The following is a 19,728-nucleotide window of genomic DNA, read 5'->3' as shown; positions in this document are numbered from 1 at the left end:
TGGTTGTGTATATTTCCGGTGAAAGCTAAAAGAAATGTAGTACAGTATCTTATACAGAACGAAACAGTGTGGTAACACAAACTGTTCCTCTTCATGTTAAGTTGGTCCTTTTTTCCCTCCTATTAATACAGTAGGTTAGCTTCCCTCATTTCTAAGATCAAAAACTCACAGAACTGTGTCAAACCCAATCCTCATACTCTGCTTGGAAAAACATGAGTTTCTGCCAAAATACAAAGATGAGAGAAGCAGAAACAAATTTCACAGCAGAAGGTAAATTACATTTGAAATTGGGAAAGCATTTTCAATCCAATCATTTCTCTCTGCTTGGAAAAGCATTTCTGAAATTAAATATATACAGATCAGAATCTCGTGAATCCATCCCTTGTCTGAAAGGACACAATAAGTTCCTTTCAAAGAGCATCTTTAGTCTGACCTTTAAGGTCAAAGTAGGCAAAAGTGGGCAGCCCAATTAAAAGAAAAAACAACAAAGACCTGATAGTAAGAAATTACTTTACCCCTTTGTAATACAGCTGCTGGATTCTTCCACCAAATACATCCCTCTAAGGGAGAGATTTGTGTACAATTTGATGTGTTGCTACCAGTGTAATCCCTTTTGCACTAGGCTGACCAGAGAAGTGGTGGCCTGCTGCTAGAGAGGCTTCCAGCTGGTCTGTTCCACCAGCAGCCTTCTTAGTTCCCTTCAATCAGCATGTCTGACTCAACTCACTCATTTTCAAGTATTCGTTACACAAGAAGCTCACCTCAGCGTTCCCTTGCAGTCGAAGAGTGAGATAAACAAAAGGCTAAACAGAAACGATTCTGAGTAACTCTTAAGATTTCATCAATATTAGTATTTTTGACCATATTGAAAACTGAAAAAGTATCACATACATTCAACAGAAGCACCTCACGAAGTACCTGATTCAAGGTAGGATTCAGTTTCATATTGCAGCATTGCCATCTGTGCGTTTTCACACACACTGGTTGCTCAAACCTTTGTACAGGAAAGCTGCCACAGAAAGCTGCCACAGAAAGCTGGGAAGGCTGAGCAGCAGTGTGGGGTGGGTTTGCTGAACCTTTCTGCAAAGCGCCAAGTGGGACTGCCAGTGCCATACTGACCTAGTACACATGAAGACTCCTAGCCTAAGCACCTTGCTTTTCAACCGAGTCTTGTTTCAAAAGCTTATGCTCCCGTAACAGCATCAATTACATAGAAACAGCAGAACAAATGACAGGTGATCTGACAGTAACAAATCCAGTTTCTCATTTTTTCCTCAGCACAAGTATCAGCAGAAACTTAAAGAAAAAAAATTATGACCACTCCAGCTAAATAGCTGGCTTATTTACAAACAAAAGGTTTCAAGGCCTAACAAAATATTACTTAGAAAATTAAGCTGTAACACATTTTGCATCAGTTCAGCTCCCCTCGTGTTATACAAGCATTCTGTTCTTCCTGCATCACATACAGCACAACTTTTTATACCAACATGCAAAGTTTAATTCCAAAATTCGTACCTTCAGTTCATAACGTCATTCCCAGAAAACCAGCCTTTTCATTACAATTGCATGTCCTCAGACAGGGACTTTCATGCAGTGGCATGAGTCCATTTAAAGGAAAGAAAATGTAGCTATGGCTAAGCATGCTTTTTAACATGTATAATTAAACATCAAAAAAAGAATTCAAAGACAGTTTAGTAATATTCTGAACTTTTGCACTAGCCAGCTCAAAACCATTTCACTAGACTGCAGATGTGATGGAACTCAATGAAAATAAACTTCAAATGAGAGACACAAAAGTCAACCAATTAAACTTTCCAGCCAATGAATGTCTGAGGAAATGCATAAGCAAACCACAGGGTCCAAAACAGGAAACACAACCAGAGCAACCATATCTCAGCTTTTTAGAGGAATTTCACGTAATTGAGGACTGGGAAAACTGGGCTGTATAAAAAGGAGTGGCCAGCAGAGAGAGGGAGGTGATTATCCCCCCACTTGGCTCTAACTTATATTTTGCTGCAATTATTGTGTCTAAGCGAACTACAAAAGCAAGGCAAAATCTCCAAAACTGTCCCCTCTTACCAGCACCAACCCGCCTGTTGCTTATGCCCTCAAGCACCAGGACTGTTCCTTCACGTTTGACAACTCTTACAAAAGTTTCATGTAATTACTGAAGGTACTGAAACTTTAAGGATCAGTGTAATTAAAAGCTGTAGGAAATAGTATTTTTCATTTCACTTTAATTAAGCTGTTCTTTACAGGTTTGCTGTACCTGCACAACAAGAAATTACAAGTAGTAGTTCTCCCTTCACGTACAACCTTATAGACCTCCTTCACATCTACTTTCTTTCAAGAAGCAAGAGGAATACTCAACTTGATCTCTTTTAGAAGAATAACTTCGGCCACCCTTGCTGACCTCCCGTGAGTATTTTCTCACTGCACTGTCTCTTTGGGAGACAGCAAAGAGCAAAACCGTTAGGTGGAATATGTGGAATCTTTATAAGGCAATTTAACAATTTCATTTTCTTCTTTCTGTTTTCCAATTTGTCTTTTTGACAAAGGAATCAATATTTCCAGGGAATCACTCACAGCAACTTCAATTCTGTTTCCACTGATGGATGAAAGTCTCACGAGAGCCTCTGGTGGCACACACACCACACACACACACAGCTGAGATCACTTCTCTCCTCCACTTCCTCTCTCCTGCTTCTCATACTGATTAGTTTGCAAGGAACAACTGCAAATTTTTCTGTGAGTGAACGAGTGTAACACAACTACAGGTTTCAACAGGTTGATTTTGCACTATCATATATTTATTCTTGTCAATCTTCATCACCTCATAATCCACCCTGAAACAGAATATGCCTTTATAAAATTTTAATACCTGCTGCAGAACAGAATAACTCAATACCTCTAACAACCAACCAGGTTGAGGTTCACTGGAATTGAAAAGCAGTGTAAAACTGGGTTTCCATACACTTACCTACATGTCACTGACTGCCTTACAGATATGCACCTGCCAAGTCTGTGCTGCTGCTTCCTCACTACAGTGCACACATCCATTCTGTTCTCCACCAGTTTTGTGTTATGCTACAATTCAGACGTGACAGTCCAACATTCTCAAGATTTCCCACTCCCTTAATCCCCTAGCACATTTTTCTTTAAAAACAAAGTAGATTGATGCTAACATCTACTACTTCCCTTTCCTTTGTTAGGGATCAATAAAGTGCTAATGTTATATAGTTTATTAAACATTCAAGATTAGAGACTCTCTAGAACTATAATTCCAATGAGTTAATGACAGTTCTGATTTAAACTTCAAACTGGGAAAATCTTCCTACTCATGCCATCATACCAGTGATGATCCACTCTTACTCCATAATTGTAAAAAACAACAAGTACAAACTACTGCTACATACATTGAGGATGCTCAATAATAAGTTTCACATATTAGCCAAGATACAAAGACAGCCTGAGGGAGCTGACCTTGTTCAGCGTGGAGAAGAGAAGGCTGCAGGGTGATCTCACTGCAGCCCTTCAGCACCTAAAGGGACCCTATGAACAGTTAGGGAGCCAACTCTTTACAAGGGTAGATAATGCTAGGATAAGGTGAAATGCTTTTAAGTTGAGGGAGAAAAGATTAAGGTTAGATATCAGAGAAGTTCTTTACAGAAAGAGTGGTGAGGTGCTGAACAGGCTGCCCAGAGAGGCTGTGGATGCCCTGTCCCTGGAGGTGTTCAAGACCAGGTTGGATGGAGCCCTGGGCAGCCTGGCCTAGTATTAAATGGGGAGGTTGGTGGCCCTGCATGCACCAGGGAATTGGAGCTTCATGATCCTTGGGGTCCCTTCCAACCCAAGCCATTCTATGATTCTCTGATACAAAAAGCAGTGACATCTCTGCTGTTACATTCATGAATGCAAGCACACAACTTACTAATTAGATGTGATAAGCATACTGAAACGATTCACAGAATAAAACAAATCCTGGCATATAATGTTGGTTATTCTAAGCCAGGCACATGAGCAGAGTTATCTCAAAGTTGGTGTTCATCTTGACAGGTTTATTTTGAACCTTTTGTTTTGTTAAAAAAAATAATAATAATCCAGAGTTGAAACTGACGAAATTGGATACGTAGCTATCAACTACCTGACTACAGAGCAGTCATTCACTATAAAACATTGAATGCCTACATGAGATTTCACTGTTAAGTATCCAGTAGCGTCAATTATCCCAGCATTCCCAAGCTTTATTTCAAATTTACCTCCAAGATCCTTAGAAGTTCCATTATTATTTGAAATGGACAAAATATATGTAGTGCCCATTAAGTGGCTCGCTAGCATATTTCAGAAGTGGTCTACAAGTAAAATCAAGAAGCAAAACAAATGACACTGCTAGACTTCTATTCATTTCAAGCACTAAAACTTTAAAGGTCATGTGAAAGTTCATATCTGACTTATGCTACTGATAAAAATCTGCTTGAAAAGCATTATGACACTTCCCCCTGCTGTAGCTCCGAACGCTACAAAAATGGTGACGGCATATTTTCAAGATACAAGATAGCCACAGTTTAATGATTATCTATAAACTCTGTCAAACTACACTTAAGAGAGAAAAAAATATCTACAGAATAATGAAGAAGTATGGACTTCGGTTGATCTTTATGTCTTTAGAATGCCCCAAAAAAGCTACAACCATGCCAGCTCTGTAATTTTCACCTTGAGCAAAAACTCCTATTTGTAAACAGAAGTTCAAGCTTTAAATCAGAAGTTCTGATGTGTGATCTTTCAACTGAAGCTTTCAAAGTGATCACGCTATTGTTAATGACCTGATTTCTTCATTAGATTCTGATACAGACAGCAGCTCAGACTAACATGAATGAACACGATAAATCAAAATATGATTATCTCAGTATTACAAAAGCTCCAGTGTCACCAGCAAATGCACATATCCACTAGATGATTAATACAATAAAACCTTTACCCATTACCTCATTTTATCTAACTTAGAAGGAAGTATGTTTGAAAGGCTGCTTAAGTTAAGACAACTACTCATATGGCAACTTTTCCTTCTTTTCTCAGGTTAAAATTAGAAGACAAGTGGAAGATACTTAAGAATGGTCAGCACCACTCAGTACTGTTAGGTCCATCCACATTGCACACTATGTCACACGGCCATACTTCTACCCATGCTTACTAAAGCTGTGAAGAACATAACTATCAAAGTGTTCAATTCAGTATTAATTGAAACCACGATTTCATAAAATCTGTTATGAAAAAATGTACTCGCATTGACTAGCACAGGCGATTTTTTTTTCCATGTAATTTGTTTGTAATTACTTGCACTTTCTACTGAACTTTAAGAGCATCATTGGACATAGGATAAAACAAACTATTATGAACCACAACAGACCTTTCAAAACAACCTCCCCTGTTACACAAATAAATTACCTATCAGTAGAAGTTTCTTTGCATTTCAGAAGCCGGCACACAACTGGTTATTTCTAGGCAATCTATTTGCAGCCATCTTCCACCAGCAGCTAATGCTGATCATCACAGAGGCACCTACTAGGTTACATATAATCTGTTCTATTCATAGCTTTTTTCCCCCTTTCTTTAAAAATATATATGCATATAGTTATACACACACAGACAGATGTACACTGCTAATAGCCCCTAACTTGTTTTTTAAAGCCTTAAAATTACACTTTCCTTGCTCTTTCATACACAAATTGAAGTCCTTCATTTCACTGTGAGGATATTTCACTTTGACCCACACAGGGGGAAGGTTTTTGCTTTGAAGGGATTGTTATTCAAGTGGAATCCTGCACAAAAGCATAAAAAAAAAAAACCCAGGGGTAGAGGCAGGAAGCCGCAATGCCATGTTACCTGCCTGAAGTTCAATACCAGAAGGACTGTGGAGCAACCAAGCAGACAGACTGCAGCTTCTGCTTTCAGGTGAAAGCCGGTGGATGAAGATCAAATGGTCCAAACACCATTTCTCCTTCTTTACAGAAGAGCATTAGGAACCCAAACACAGATTTTTGACTTGAACTTGAAAATACAACATGAAGACTCAGGTAGGGCACGTCAAATTTATCTCCTCTTCCTTTCAGCTTCTCAGATACAAAGCTAAGGCTCTTCCAAACCACTAACCATTTTCCCCCCATTCACAACAAAGAAGAGAGACAACCTCAAAGGAGAAAACTATTTCTCCTTATTGCCAAATGTCTAAGTATTCTACATCTACTTATATGCACAACATGAGCACACAGTTACACAAAACAGTGTCATGGCTTAAATTACAAATGGAAAAAAAAAATCTAAGAGTCTCATTTCACTGCAGGTAAAGAAAATGTTAATTGCATTTCTCAGACATTCAGCCAGTCTTCATCCAGCTTTCAAAATGCTACGCAAATGCAGCTGCCCTTCTCTGGCAGTTTTACTTATTGCTGTCATAAAGCTCTGTTTCCAATTCAGAATAATGAAACAGGGGTTAATTAATTCCTATCCCCTTTCCTATATACTGTACAGGATGCAATACACACTCTTGCTGATGTCACTGTCCATTAGCTAAATGAAGCAAGCTAGGCTAAGACTCTGGATTTTCTAGCTTCCTGAGCTCCAGGAACACTATGGCTTTTTATAAGGTGCTATGCTCTTGGTCCACACAACAGTACTGTCCAGACTTTTACACACAATTTATTAACTGCATTACAAGTACTACTTTGTCATGGCATCACCAGTTTAAATCTGTAGCAGTTTTAGAATTAATGTGATTTGAAGCTATTAAAGAAATCAAACCAGCGACACACTACTTACAGTAAGTAGTAATTTGTATTAAATTTACAGAACGGGTTGAAAAATCCGTGAGTGTACCTCAACGATATCTGTACAGCTGAGCCCTGTAGAATAAAATGCTATTTAACATCCTAGTAGTAGAGCCCAATACTTTCACCATGATTTCCAAGTACATATATTTGTTCCCTCCAGTTGCTCCCTAACTGCAAAGCAGCACAGCGATACAGAAGCGTGCTGGTCATTCAGACATCCCTGACAACTAACTGCTGTGAAACTGACACTCAAGATTCCCACATTCACACCAAATGAAAGCATAAAGCACTAACACATCTCTGCGCCCAGCCCCGCTCAAAATCTCTGCACATGAACTATTTATACGTCTAGTCATACTTCTGTTGGTATGTGAAATGAACAAATAACATTCCCAAACCTGTTAAAATTATCAAAACATATAGTGCTACAGACAATGAATGCAGGATTTGTATCATCAATGGAATGCTTTTTGTATTCATTTTCCTCCGCATTTAAAAACAGAGGCAAAATAGGGATTGAATAAACTATATTTGAATGAAAATATGTAGCATTTTCAAGTCTCTTCACAACACCTTAATGTTTTTTCTGACCCAAGAAAATCACAACATGAAAAAAGATCTAGGGGCAGTAGACTACAGACACTTGAACACAACCCGATTAAGCAGCCTAACATCAATAACCATGCAATCTCATAATGGATAACATATATGATGCATGGGGTACAAGAAAAGTTGGGGGTAGCAAAAGTAATGCATCCCAGAAAGAAATTGTCAACTGGAGGGGAAAGGAAAGCTCACAGCAATTACAGCAGAGGTGTCCCAGCAGGAGAATCTCTTTGTTTGGGTAAAATTGACTTGTTTAGGTGTGTATGTAATTCCACAATCAAAAGCCAGGATAAGAGACACAAATGCAATACATAAGGCACGTATCACAAAAAACCACAACCAACCCGACTTATGTAATGCAATTAGAATGAGCTCTGTTTAGCTGAAAAATTAAATAACACAAGAACAGTATACTTGCAGAAGTCAGAATCTGGGCCAATGAAACAAGCAGTCACATGAAATTATCTAATTAGACGGGGCTACTGGCCATTGCTTTGGTAAAGTGCTTATCCGCTTTACAGTTTTTTCTTTCCAGGTCCACCTGAGATGCTGTTGAAAAACTGTGCTTTGTTCCAGCTCCAAAAATAATAATAAAGTCACAGGAGGATGAAATACACTAAAACTGAGCAGAAAAAATATTTTGGAAATCTAATCAGACATTGCAACCAAATACATAACTGCTTTGGAATCCTTTGCTAGCAGGAGTGTATTTGATGGCAGCTTAGAAAAAAGCCACAAGCAGCCCGCTTCACAAAATAAACTCCACTGGACTGCAGCAACGGTCACCCAGTTCAGGAAGTTGTGCCTGAAGAGGCAAAGTTCAGTGGGTAGATGATGAAGATGGAGGAGGTGACATTCTCTCTCTCTCTCAAAACAGTATTTGTTTGGTAGGAATGAGTGTATGCTTCCTGTTAAACAGCACTTCTACAACACATGAAATACAGGAATTTCTCAGTACAGCGCTTAAAAACATAACTTCACTTAAGCCCATGAAATCAAGTGCCAATTTTCTATTAATTTCCAAAAGTCTTTCTTTTCTTTTTTTGGACTGGTAACAGGAAGCATCCAGTGGAATATATTTTATAAAGTCCTGAAAAGCAAATCCAGATGCAAACAATCTCTGAAACAATTTTTCCTCGAATTAAAACAAATTTTTTGAAAGAAGAGACCAAAACACAAGTGTAATGCTAATAAAAGCAGCACGCTGTTCTCCCTCCCATGTCTAAATAGAAATAACAGATCTAGGAATCTTGACTTTTGTGCTTTTCTTTGTACGCCTCTTCAAGCATGTCTCAGATAATAAAATCCATCCAAAAACCAGGAATAACATTACCATAAAAGCTGTTCCAGGTACCGAGTTAGTAAAACCCTCACATTCCCAATCCAGGCTTCGAAGCTGCTCAACTACAGCATCTTTCTATGAGCTCATGTTTCTCAGGAACTCTCTTAACATCTCTTGCTTCCAACCAAAATCTCATTACCTACTAATGTGCCTGCACTGACTACAAAGAATGCAAAAACAACAACAAAAGCAATAGTATAAAGAAAACCAAACCCAAAAGCCTAGAACACACAAGCAAAATCCCCAGCACCAAAAGGCCTGGAAGCTAAGATGATTGGATAGAAGCAACACGACAGTGGGAAAAGAACAAAATAATCTGTCAATATTTATACACACATATATTTTTAAGTATTAGTTTGGCAGTTGTTACTTCCAACAGTGTAAAGTTAAGAACTGAACAACACAGGCTGTGTTGTGTTTCACCAAAACTCACGCTGGTGGAGGGTACTTTTTTGGAGGGTTGGGGGGGCAGACGTTAAATCTTCCAGAAATTCTTGCCAACTGGTATTTTCATTCTCACTCATCACGTATCAGCTACTCCTCTACCTTGCTGGCACTAACATTTGGCCATTACAGTACTAATTACCGAGGTCATCCTATTCATCCTTTTAGCAGTGTTGGCACAGTAGGTGATTTCTTCCAGTCCTTTGGAATTTTCTCAGTGCCCTAAGACTTACTAGAAATCAATAAGGGAGTTCTGCCAGGTATTTCAAAATGTAGGGACTCAACATGCCTATTTATAGAAAGCACTTTCACATTTGCGCTCAAAATGGGAAGCATGACATAACAAATATCATCTACCTTGTCCTCAAAACAGTTACTTCCATTTGACACTCTCCTGCATTCATTAAGACATCCATAAAGCACATATGCCAGGGATTCTGTTTGTTGGTATCAGTGAGATTTAAGTTCTGGTACTAAGTGCTTTTCACAGAAACTAAGCACACCAGCTATCATCTGTTCAAGTATCCTCTACCTATAAAAATCTCACAGAAGTGCTTTCTGTCTTCCCTGGTTGTTTAAAGAGTCTCTGGATATACTTTATATTAAGGCTTGGTTTGCCTATCGAGAACCTACTGTTTCTTCTTCTATTTACTCCAGGAAAGGGCATGGTAGCAGCTGTCAGTTATGTACAGAGCACTTCATGGTGCATACCTGCCTGACTAGCACAGCCAGAACACATATTTTGTGCTTGCAAATACGCATGGTGCAGTTTTGTCTCCTCAAACAGATTAAAGCTTTTTCCTCAATTCTCTTTCCTCCTCTCCACCTGCAGTTGTGCTTCCTATCATTTCAGCACCGATGCTCCATCTTCCTTCTGAGATGAACAGCCTGTTAAGTGTCCCTGTGATGCTCAGCAGTCTTTCCCAGACAAAAATACATACAGGAAATCCACGGCTCGATGCCGGAAATGTGAAACACTCTCTCCTATTTTAAAGTCAATCACCAATCTATGGCTACCCTTCTTAGACATGCAGAGAGCCATGCACAATCTCACTGCTCTTGCTTAGCAGGCTCTTGGCAGCCTGCTTTTACTTTAAAGCACCAGAGACTTAAAATAATCAACACCAGTGGACAGACAGGTTGCCCTCTAAAAAGACAAGATTTCTTCACCTTGGCCTTTGTGAGCCTTTGTGATTTTCAGGGGTTCCCCCAAAAACAGGAAAGAAAGCCAAAAAGACAGTGGCTGATATCACCTTGCTTAGCTGTCATGTAGGACTGTCACGTGGCTGACATGTTTAACAACAAACCAACAAAATACCAGCTCAACCCCAACTACTCACTGAGAGGCTGCAGAAAAGACTTGAATGTACATCTGATGTCAACAAACAAAGTTAGGGTTTTTTTTTTTTCAATTTTGTACAACAAAGACCCACAAGAATGGACGCTGCTGTCACGTTGAAGAAAAAAAAAAAAACAACTAATGTAATAAGGCTAACAGGAGATGGGAAAAAATACAGATGAAAACCAAAGGAAAAGAGAAAAAGTTGACCATTACAGGAATAACACACCAGAAAAGGATATGCAAACAGATCAGCTAGGAAGGAAACTACAAAACAGGACAGGCATCTCATTGTAAGAAACAGATGCACATATTGTTGTCATATGACAGTTTCTCTTTCTAAGCTTTATCATTCCAATCACTGTTCTGAAGTAAGCAGAATAAATACACTTAAAAGCTGCCTTATATTACAAGTCCTCCAAGACTAGGTTTTAAAAATAGATCAAAAATCAATATTAGAACTTTCAAAATATCAAGAGGCTTTCATTCATGATGTATTTCAGAATGAAATCAGAGCTCCACTTGAAAAAACACCTGTTTTATCTTCTTTTTCTAAGACAAAAAGCAATTATTTAATACTTACTTCTCACCAACAGTTTTCCGACTCAAATACAATCTACCTTGTTTTCTACAAAAATATTTTTTATGTGCACCCTGCCAACCATTCCATTTCTCAAGGGAGATTAAAGCTTGTCAGCACTGCCATTCTACACAGCCAACAATTGATTATATTCACAACAACTCCCACCATACACCGCTTCTCTTAAATGAGCCCCATAAATCTGACATAAACTTCACTTTACACCTCAGATGGAGAAGGCAACCTGAAAAACAGTCCATGTGGCCAACCAAACCCTACTGATACCAAGCTACATTTGAAACCTTTGCAAAAGTGCACAAGAACTCAACCACAAAGAGAAACCTGCTGAAGCCCAAGCACAGCAAGCAAGAGGACAGAAGAATTTTTTTTTTCTGTTAAAATATCTTGATTTGCAATAGCAAAAAATCTCTATTCATCCCTCTTGTTTACTCTGCAGTGTGTTTCAGAAGAACAATTACAACCAGAAAATAAACTTTGCACGGACAATGGCGGCTTGTATATTGTGAAAATCAATGCCTATAGCACATGCAAACAGCAGACAATGGTACAATACCATGTCAATCTCCATCGAAAAGATCACTGAAAATTCTGGGTTTGCATCTAAAACGAACAACTGGATTTGATAAACGACGAAAGCAGTCTATCGAAAAGAACATTATCCAAACTATAAACAGAAATTTTGCTCATCTAACACTCCTCCAGCCAAACTGAATCCAGAACACAGTAATTGTCTTCAAAAGGCATTTTTAACTGTTCATACTGAAGTATGTCAATGCATGCAGCATTTGCAACATGTACATGCCTCTCAGTATTGGCAACTAGTGAGCTTACCTCCATTAGAACATGGCTGTAAGTACAGGCAACAAGACATTAGAAAATGATAGCAGGACGGGTAAAGAGAGACAGATAGAAATGCGGGTGAGGCTGCCCCAGGCCATTCAGAAATCTGTGCAGGCAAAGGTCAATCTTCCCACCCCTGAGGCTAGAGATCTATTCCAAACTTTGCTCGTCTTCAGAAAAACTAAGGTTCAGTACTTACTGATCTCCCACATATGCCTGTAATGTCAGCACAAACAGAACAGAGCTTTTACATCCACACTGCATAAGGATCCTGGATCCTACATCAGCAGGATGTTTGCCTGAAAGACTGCACAATCAGGGAGCATTTGAAGAACCTTTTAGAACTGCATTTCAGCCCTCTTCAGCTAACACTTTCAGAATTCCAAGCAGCACATGCACACTTCTCTTTAAAGTGCACATTAGTTACACATCTTTATCACTTCATATTTTTTGCAATTTGGAGATTTGAAGAGAACTTCTTGGGTCCCAGTCCGTGCACAAACGAGCGCTCTTTATACATACACGGAATTTGTTTTCTCAGCTAGGTCCTACTATTAGCTGTCCTTCCAAGCTGACAAACTCAGCCTGGATTCTGACACAATACGCTGACAGCTTTTGTTCTTTCTATTAAAATTTTTATATCCAACTGAGAAGAGCTTTTTTCCCCAAGACCTTGTATGGACTGCACACAATGCAGTATGTTTACAGTAAACTTCCCTAGACTGTAACAGACAAAGAGCAGCACAACCAGCAGTGCAGGGACCTTTCAATCTAATCCTGCCAGCTAGATGCCTGATGCCTTGCAAATGTACAATTTTAAAGATAAACTCACTCCTTACACAGCTTGAAAGTAAGCTGCTATATGCACACAACAAAAAGTTTCTAATTACCCGTATTTCGTTAGGTGACTAGTGAAGGAAATGTAATGTTTCTTACACACAGAAAATGTCTTTCAGAAAAAGCAAACTTACACGAAAAAATACATGAAACCTGGAGCTGACTATTCTGCATTAGCCCAGACAAAACCTGGTGGATAGAAAGACATGGGACGTCAGTTACTAGGCTTAATTTCCTCCCTATGTCACTACATCAAAATATCCAGCAAAAAAAAACACCAACAAACACTTTTGGATTAATAACAACTGTTAGTAGTTATGATATTTGATACAATAAACAACGTCTTACTATTACACTCATGCAGCTGGAAAAAAAAGTCCAAATAACGGAGTTTTCTTTACGTAAGATACTTTCAGGGAAGACCAATCAATTAAACACTCAGGCTGCAAAAGATGATGTTGGCTTGCGAATATGTAATTACTGTTATGATTTTTAAGAGCTACCTTTTATACAAGAAGCATTTAGGGAAAAAAAAAAAAAAGAAAAAAAGCAAGAAAACTTTAAAGTTTGTCACAGTTAACTTCAAATCCACCTTAACTCTAAAGCACCGTTTTACTGAATTTTTATCATTCATTTTATTGGTCTCTATAATCAAACAATTGCACAGGAATAAAAAAACATTTACTCCTTGCTTAAGGTGGCCAGGAAGTGTCTGGCCAGAAAGTACTTCTCAGAGCAGATACTATCTGGTCCTCCAGAAGAAAACGAAACTTATGCATTCGACTTCCAATTCTGCTAGAGCAACACAGCCCAGTCTTAATCCCAGCCAGCCTACATGCAAAACAGGGAGGAGGTTTACTTTTCTCTGAGAAGCTTTTTATAGTTAGATGTGAACACTACTATTTGGGAGTTATACTTTGCCACTGTGGAATTAGGTCTCCACGATGCACAAAAAAAAAAGAAAGACATACTACGTTCATAAACAATCACCAAATGTATGTGCCATATATTATGTGCCATAATATAACATCACTGACTTTCTGATATGAATGGTAATTAACATCATTTCTGGCTTTTCTAAAGTAGATGACACCATTCTATGCACATTAGCTAATACACACATTTCTTTTACCCCTGCTTTGCTGTCTTTTATGCCCGCACATGATATGGTTGCTCTTATTTATGGCCCAAATAGTGCAATCAGACCAACAAGACAAGGTTTCACTGAGGCTGCAGCACAGCAATCACTGGGATCTGTGCTGGGGTCTCCTGGCATAGATCAGCGCACAAGAGGCAGGCTGCACAACCCAATGCTTTGCTTTGTCAGGTGCACAACAATGGACCATGCCTGGGAGGGATCCGGTGACACTTAAGGCAGATCTCCCTACTGAGAAAACAAAGCACAGCACAAACTCAAGGTGAGCACCAGCTTTGATTCTACAGATGACATCCAGGCTGAATGCAAACTCAGCTAAATAACAGAATATTTCTCCGCTTTATCTCTAACTTAATTATGCAGTATAAGGTCAGTAGAAAAGCCAAAGGGATCTGTCAAAGCTGTAAGACTATTATTAATAAATTAGGGTAATAAATGAGTGATACAAGAACTTTTTCCAACATATTTGAATTATTAAGAAATAAAGAGCTGAACTACTGCCAATTCTCCCCCTGCATTTGATGGACAAAGCCAGAAAGCAGCAGCACTCTTTTTTTTTTTTTTAAATGAAAAATATTTTAAAAGAAAAATGAACAGAACAGAGAGCTTGAAAATACTTCATTTTTTAAAACAAGCGAGTTTCAGTATTTTCTCTTCAAGCAAATCAATTTGAGCAGACATTATGACTGCACAAAAAAAAAAAAAAAAAAAAATCAAGAATTCATAAAATAATAATCCCCAAACCCAGAAGCCATTACACACAAATGGAAAGGATATAACCCATTTACGCATTATTTCAACGAGGCAGGCATCTCTCCAGAAGCGTTTCAGTAAACATGCTGTGTTTTTGCCGGTTTTTTTTTTTTTTTTTTTTTTTTTTTTTTTTTTTTTTCCTTTGCCAGGAAGCTTCGAACCCTGCCTCCCCCCGCACTCACCACCGGCCCAAATTCCCCTTTCAGCTTTCCGGCTGCTGGATGTGTGTGCTTTGTACAGCCCAGCGCCAGCGCTTTTACGATGCTTCCACCCGAGTGCGGCCACAGCGCAGACCCCACACAAACAGCGCACGGCGCTGCGGCGCTCCGACCCCTTCCCGACAGCCGCCTCCCCCCAGCAGGGACGCGGTTAAGCTCTCCTCGCACACCTCCATTCCTCCTCCCCGCAGGCCCAGCCGCGGCCTGCCGTCATTGTCTGTCGCTCGCCACCATTCCTCGGTGTCACCTGCTCCCTCCCTGTCTACTTCCAGGTCAGCCCGGCGCCCGTCTCTGCCTATTCATCCTGCGAGCAGGAGGAGGAGGAAGAGAAGGGCCCGCCGCAGCCCGCAGCCCCGCCGTCACCCCGGGGCTCTCCGCTGACAGGCGGGCGGTGACGCGGCGAGGCCTCAGTCTCCCACCCCAGAAGCGGATCCCCCCGAACCCCACGCCTGCTCCCCCCAGCCTTTCGCCCCCAGCCCCGCTCCCCGCAGCCCCGGTATTAGGGGGCAGGCGGCCCGGCCCCGCCCGCGGCTCACCGAGGGCCACCTCACAGGCTTTGCGCAGCTGGGAGTGATGCGCCTTCTTCACCTCCTTGTCGGCCAGGATCTTCTCCAGGGCCCGGGTTAAGAACATGTTTTTCGTCTTCTTCCCTTCATACATGGGCGCGATCGAGCCGGAGGAGGGCAGGGCTGGGGAGGGCAGAGGGAGCGGGGCGCCGGCCGCTCCCGCCGGCGGAGGGCCGTGAGGAGCCGGGGCCGAGGAAGGGCTGCTCGCAAGGAGGGCCGGGGCGTCCCGACGCCCGCTCGGAGGGGAGGGAGGCTCGGGTGGGCCCGGGCAGCGGCCAACCCCCGCGGCGGAGGGAGAACGAAGCCCGCTCCTCGCTGGCCGCTCCGTCACCCCCGCCCCGTCGCGGTGCGCGCTCAATCCCCGCGCCGCCCCCGGCCCGCGCCCGCCTCCATCAGCAGCGACGGCAGCGGCGGCGGCAGCGGCTGCAGCGACAACCTGCCCTCGCCATGTTGGAAGGAAGCGACGTCAGAGCCGCGGCCGCACAGCAGCCGAGCGGGAGGAAGCGGCGGCGGTGGGGGCTGAGGGCGGGCGGGTGGAGGGGAACGCTCTGCTTCTGCCCGCCCTGTGGACGCGCTACAGGTGGAGCGGAGCCGGGAGAGGCGGCGGGGAGGGAGGAAGGGACGGGTGGAGATGGCCGCTGCCACCTGGGAGCTGGCTGAGGAGGAGGGGTGGTGCTTCCCTTCCGGGCCACCGGCGCAGAGAGGGGAGGAAGGCTCTCCGGGAAGTGCCACCTGCCCCGGCGGAACGACGATCAGATGTAGGGGAGCGGCCGTCCCCTCCTCGGTTTCGCTGTGGGGAAGCCCCCGGCCGTCCCTCAGGGAGGAGCGGCCGAGCGCAGAGGGCAGCACGGGACGGCCGTGCCGGGCTTCCCCGCCCTCCTTCTCGAGGGGCGGCCGTGGCGCCGTGGGCTCTTGGGATGTCTCGTCCTCGTCTGTGCTTCGCGTGGGTGCTTTCGTGCTGCCCCTCCATATCGCCTTTGCTTTTCTAGCGCAGTGACTTCTATATTTTCGTGCCCTGTTAAACTGTTATAAATTTTTCAAAAATTATATTTTTGTTTGCTTGCATTTTGGCGTTTTCCCCTCTTGCGGTGTGAAGGGGTAATGTCCTCCTCTTTGGTTTGGGGCCAAGAAAATCTCCATCTGATCCTGACCAACAACATCAACTCCTGTGTGCAAAAACTAGGATTATTTCTAATAAAACAGTAGTTTCTACTAAAATTTCTAATAAAACTGGTATTTAAAAGTAGAATCTGGCACTGACAATAGCTAGGTCGTAATTATAATTCTTTCTTGACCTTAAAGAAAAAGCAGTACTTCAGAATCTATCTGGAAATGGAAAGATGGGATCTCCAGATCTGCCTTTTTGGGCAGAGCTGAAGGTGGCTGGGCTGGGGAAGCCATCTTGGGCCTAAGAGCATTGGATGCTCTCTGGAAGGAACCCCACAGCTAACTTTGCTGTCTGTTCCTGACCAAAATACTAAGAATGTAGATTTTAGCTTTATAGAAGCACTGTGGGATCATTCAAAATCACATCCCCAAATGCACTGATCTTTGCAACAAATGCCCAGGGGGATTTATTGGCCGTTTCCGGGTTATGTTGGTCTATGGAGAAGACTACATCAATAGCAGCATGGCTACTAGGCATCTTAGAAATTACTCCAAATCATTTTTACAAGGGAAAATGTTTGTCAAATCTCCATTTTGTTCAGAACTTGTGATGTCAAAATGACCTCAGTCTCTCAAAATTGATAGCTAATGAACATGTGGCAAGAGTAAGAATTTTCGCAGACTTGCTGGTAGTTTTTACACAAACCACCTGAGTCCATATTTCCATAGCAAAGTCAAAGCTTGCAAGTGTTATTTAGCATATGGAGTTTGCTATTGATTTTCACGGTTCATTTGGCAGAAATAGACTTGCAATTAGACTATCATGAAGACAATGGCTATCTGTATCTAAAGAGGGCACTGAGGACTGCAGCTATCTGTTCTGTTTATATTAATGTCTACTTTCTTATTTTGTACACAGGATGATTTTATGTGAGTATTTCAGTTCAGCATCAGTATTTTAGCTTGGTACATAGAATTGCTGCTTGGAATATCACACTACTGGAAGTAAAGGCCTGTCAAAAAGACACTGAATAGATGAATAGATATCAGTGAATAGATTGAACTTCTTGTTCTGTTTTGATTTCTTAATGTGGTTTGAATCTTCAGTTTCTGCTCTCAGGTCAAACAACTGCCATTCAGTTCACTCAGTTTACAGCTTGGCACCACTGATATCCTGCATCCAAGTGCTAATCACAAAGCAACCCCTGCCTAAAACCCACAATAGTGTACAGCCAGTATGTAATCAAAGGACTACTCCTGAAATTATGCACAAAGATCTTACTGTAAATCATCTGTTGAGAACGTTGGCAAGCACTTTCCATCCAAGAGCTGAACCAATAATGGTGGAAATCACAGGGGAATAATGATGTAAGTATTGATGGAAAGACAGTCCAGTGCCCTCATTTAGGGCCATGATAGGAATGGTTGTCATTTTGTGTATAGGCGCCGAGTACTTTGGATAAAGTCATTAGTCATGCCAGCTTTATTTACCAGACAAGCCACGTATTAGAATAATGTTTGTAATGTTTGATATAAAGACTTCTATGGACTTTGAAAAAGCATTGTGAGGTCAATTTTTTTTAGTGCTGGAGACTACAGGCCATAAAGGACATATCTTCTGCTGATTTACTGATACATTAAAAATCTAGGGTTATATCTCTGTTGAAAGGAGAATTAGAAAACACACAGGAAAGAAAGGCTGAAGGTTTAGAACATTTCTATCTTACATGGGTTCCTAACTAAACTAAAGATGGTATCTTACAGTCACAGGTGCCTTGCAAAATGGCTGTTAGATGTGATGGTTTCGCCTATGTCTGTTTTGGTTTCAGCATGCAGATTTCTCCTTTGCTTGTAATTAGCATCAGTCAGTGGCTGGTCCAGGGACTGGAATCATTGTAGCCGCAAATTTTTGTCTGGTCAAGTCCTGAAAGATACTAAAAAATGAGTGATACTTGTCTTTGCTTCTGGAGCTGCTAAGTTTGTGGGCAACCTGTATGAAATGCTATGTTTCCATTTACATTTTATTACCTCATAAGAGGCGTGTTGGTAAGCATGTGATGCAGCACAATTGCATCACTGCTTTGTTGGAGCCTTTATGATTAAACAACAGCACAAGAAAAAAAATGTATTTGAGCAACATTTAAAAAATTACTCTTTATTACTTTTTTATTCAGAAGCTATTCAGAGTATTTTCAAAGCTATTTATAATGTTTCATGTATTTAAAATGCTATCAGTATTAGGTATTTGTTTAGTTAAAAACTGTGGAGAATTTTTTGTCTGACATGGAGCTTGTAACTACTGCTTTTGGTAACTATGTACAGCAATTCCAGTGTAGTGCTTGTTTGAAAATGCTGAAGAACTAGAATTTAAGCTTTTACTTCAGACTGGCATTGAAAAATGGTACTAAAAGTGCAGTTTCATGCTTGGAACAAGCTGATCTATGAATGTTACAGCCTCCCAAAGGGAGCCCTTTCACCCCTTCTTGTTCTGATGCACTTGTGCAGCTCTGCAATGAGTCAGTTCAGCTCACTGCTCCAGCTGGAAATCAGCCTTACAAGAAAATGCAGTTTTAAATGAGATCGGTGAACTGTTTAGTTTTATATGCACATTCAGAAACTCTTACACAACAAAGAGAGGGAGTAAATGTGGTCAGAGACGGTGAGGGGGCTGGACTACTGCTCCTGGTGGCACTGAGTTGTTAAATCATCTTGATAAGCTTTGAAACAGCACATGAAAAGCTGGGCTCTGTTTGCTTTTAGCAAGATAAGACAGAGCTCCTGCTAAAAGATGCAGTCGTTCTTCCTGCTCCTACCTGTATGTTTCTGCTTTCTTGGTCAGCATAAGCATTTGCATTGTCATGATGCGAATTATATGTTGAATTATGTTCACAATTTAATTAGGTTGAAACTAACCAGACAAAAAACAGAGCTTTTAAAAATACAGATATATTCCATACTCTGCTTCATCAAGCAGTCTCACAGAGGCTTGTTGACTCAAGGGAGGGGGTTACACGAATACAGGAACAAGAAGAGGAAGAAGAGGTCAGACTTGCATTTTTGGGCAGCAGTGCCAGCATGAAGCATTGTTTAAA

The 19,728-nt window shown here is 41.3% G+C and overlaps 1 protein-coding gene across 2 annotated transcripts in view; it reads right to left on the bottom strand.

The window, feature by feature from the left end:
* The window catches only part of ARFGEF1 (ARF guanine nucleotide exchange factor 1), a gene marked incomplete at both ends in the record, with an annotated part of 81,938 nt that extends 66,315 nt beyond the window's left edge, over positions 1-15,623 (bottom strand). For both annotated transcript variants that reach the window (XM_079533066.1, XM_079533067.1), the window contains one exon: positions 15,500-15,623. In XM_079533066.1, the coding sequence (XP_079389192.1) occupies positions 15,500-15,623 (124 nt within the window). The remainder of the gene's footprint in view (positions 1-15,499) is intronic.
* Between the last annotated feature and the right edge of the window lie 4,105 nt (positions 15,624-19,728).

Source organism: Tetrao urogallus (genome assembly GCF_951394365.1).
Source record: "Tetrao urogallus genome assembly, chromosome: 3".
Classification (NCBI taxonomy): Eukaryota; Metazoa; Chordata; class Aves; order Galliformes; family Phasianidae; genus Tetrao; species Tetrao urogallus.
This window is presented reverse-complemented; position numbering and strand designations above follow the sequence as displayed.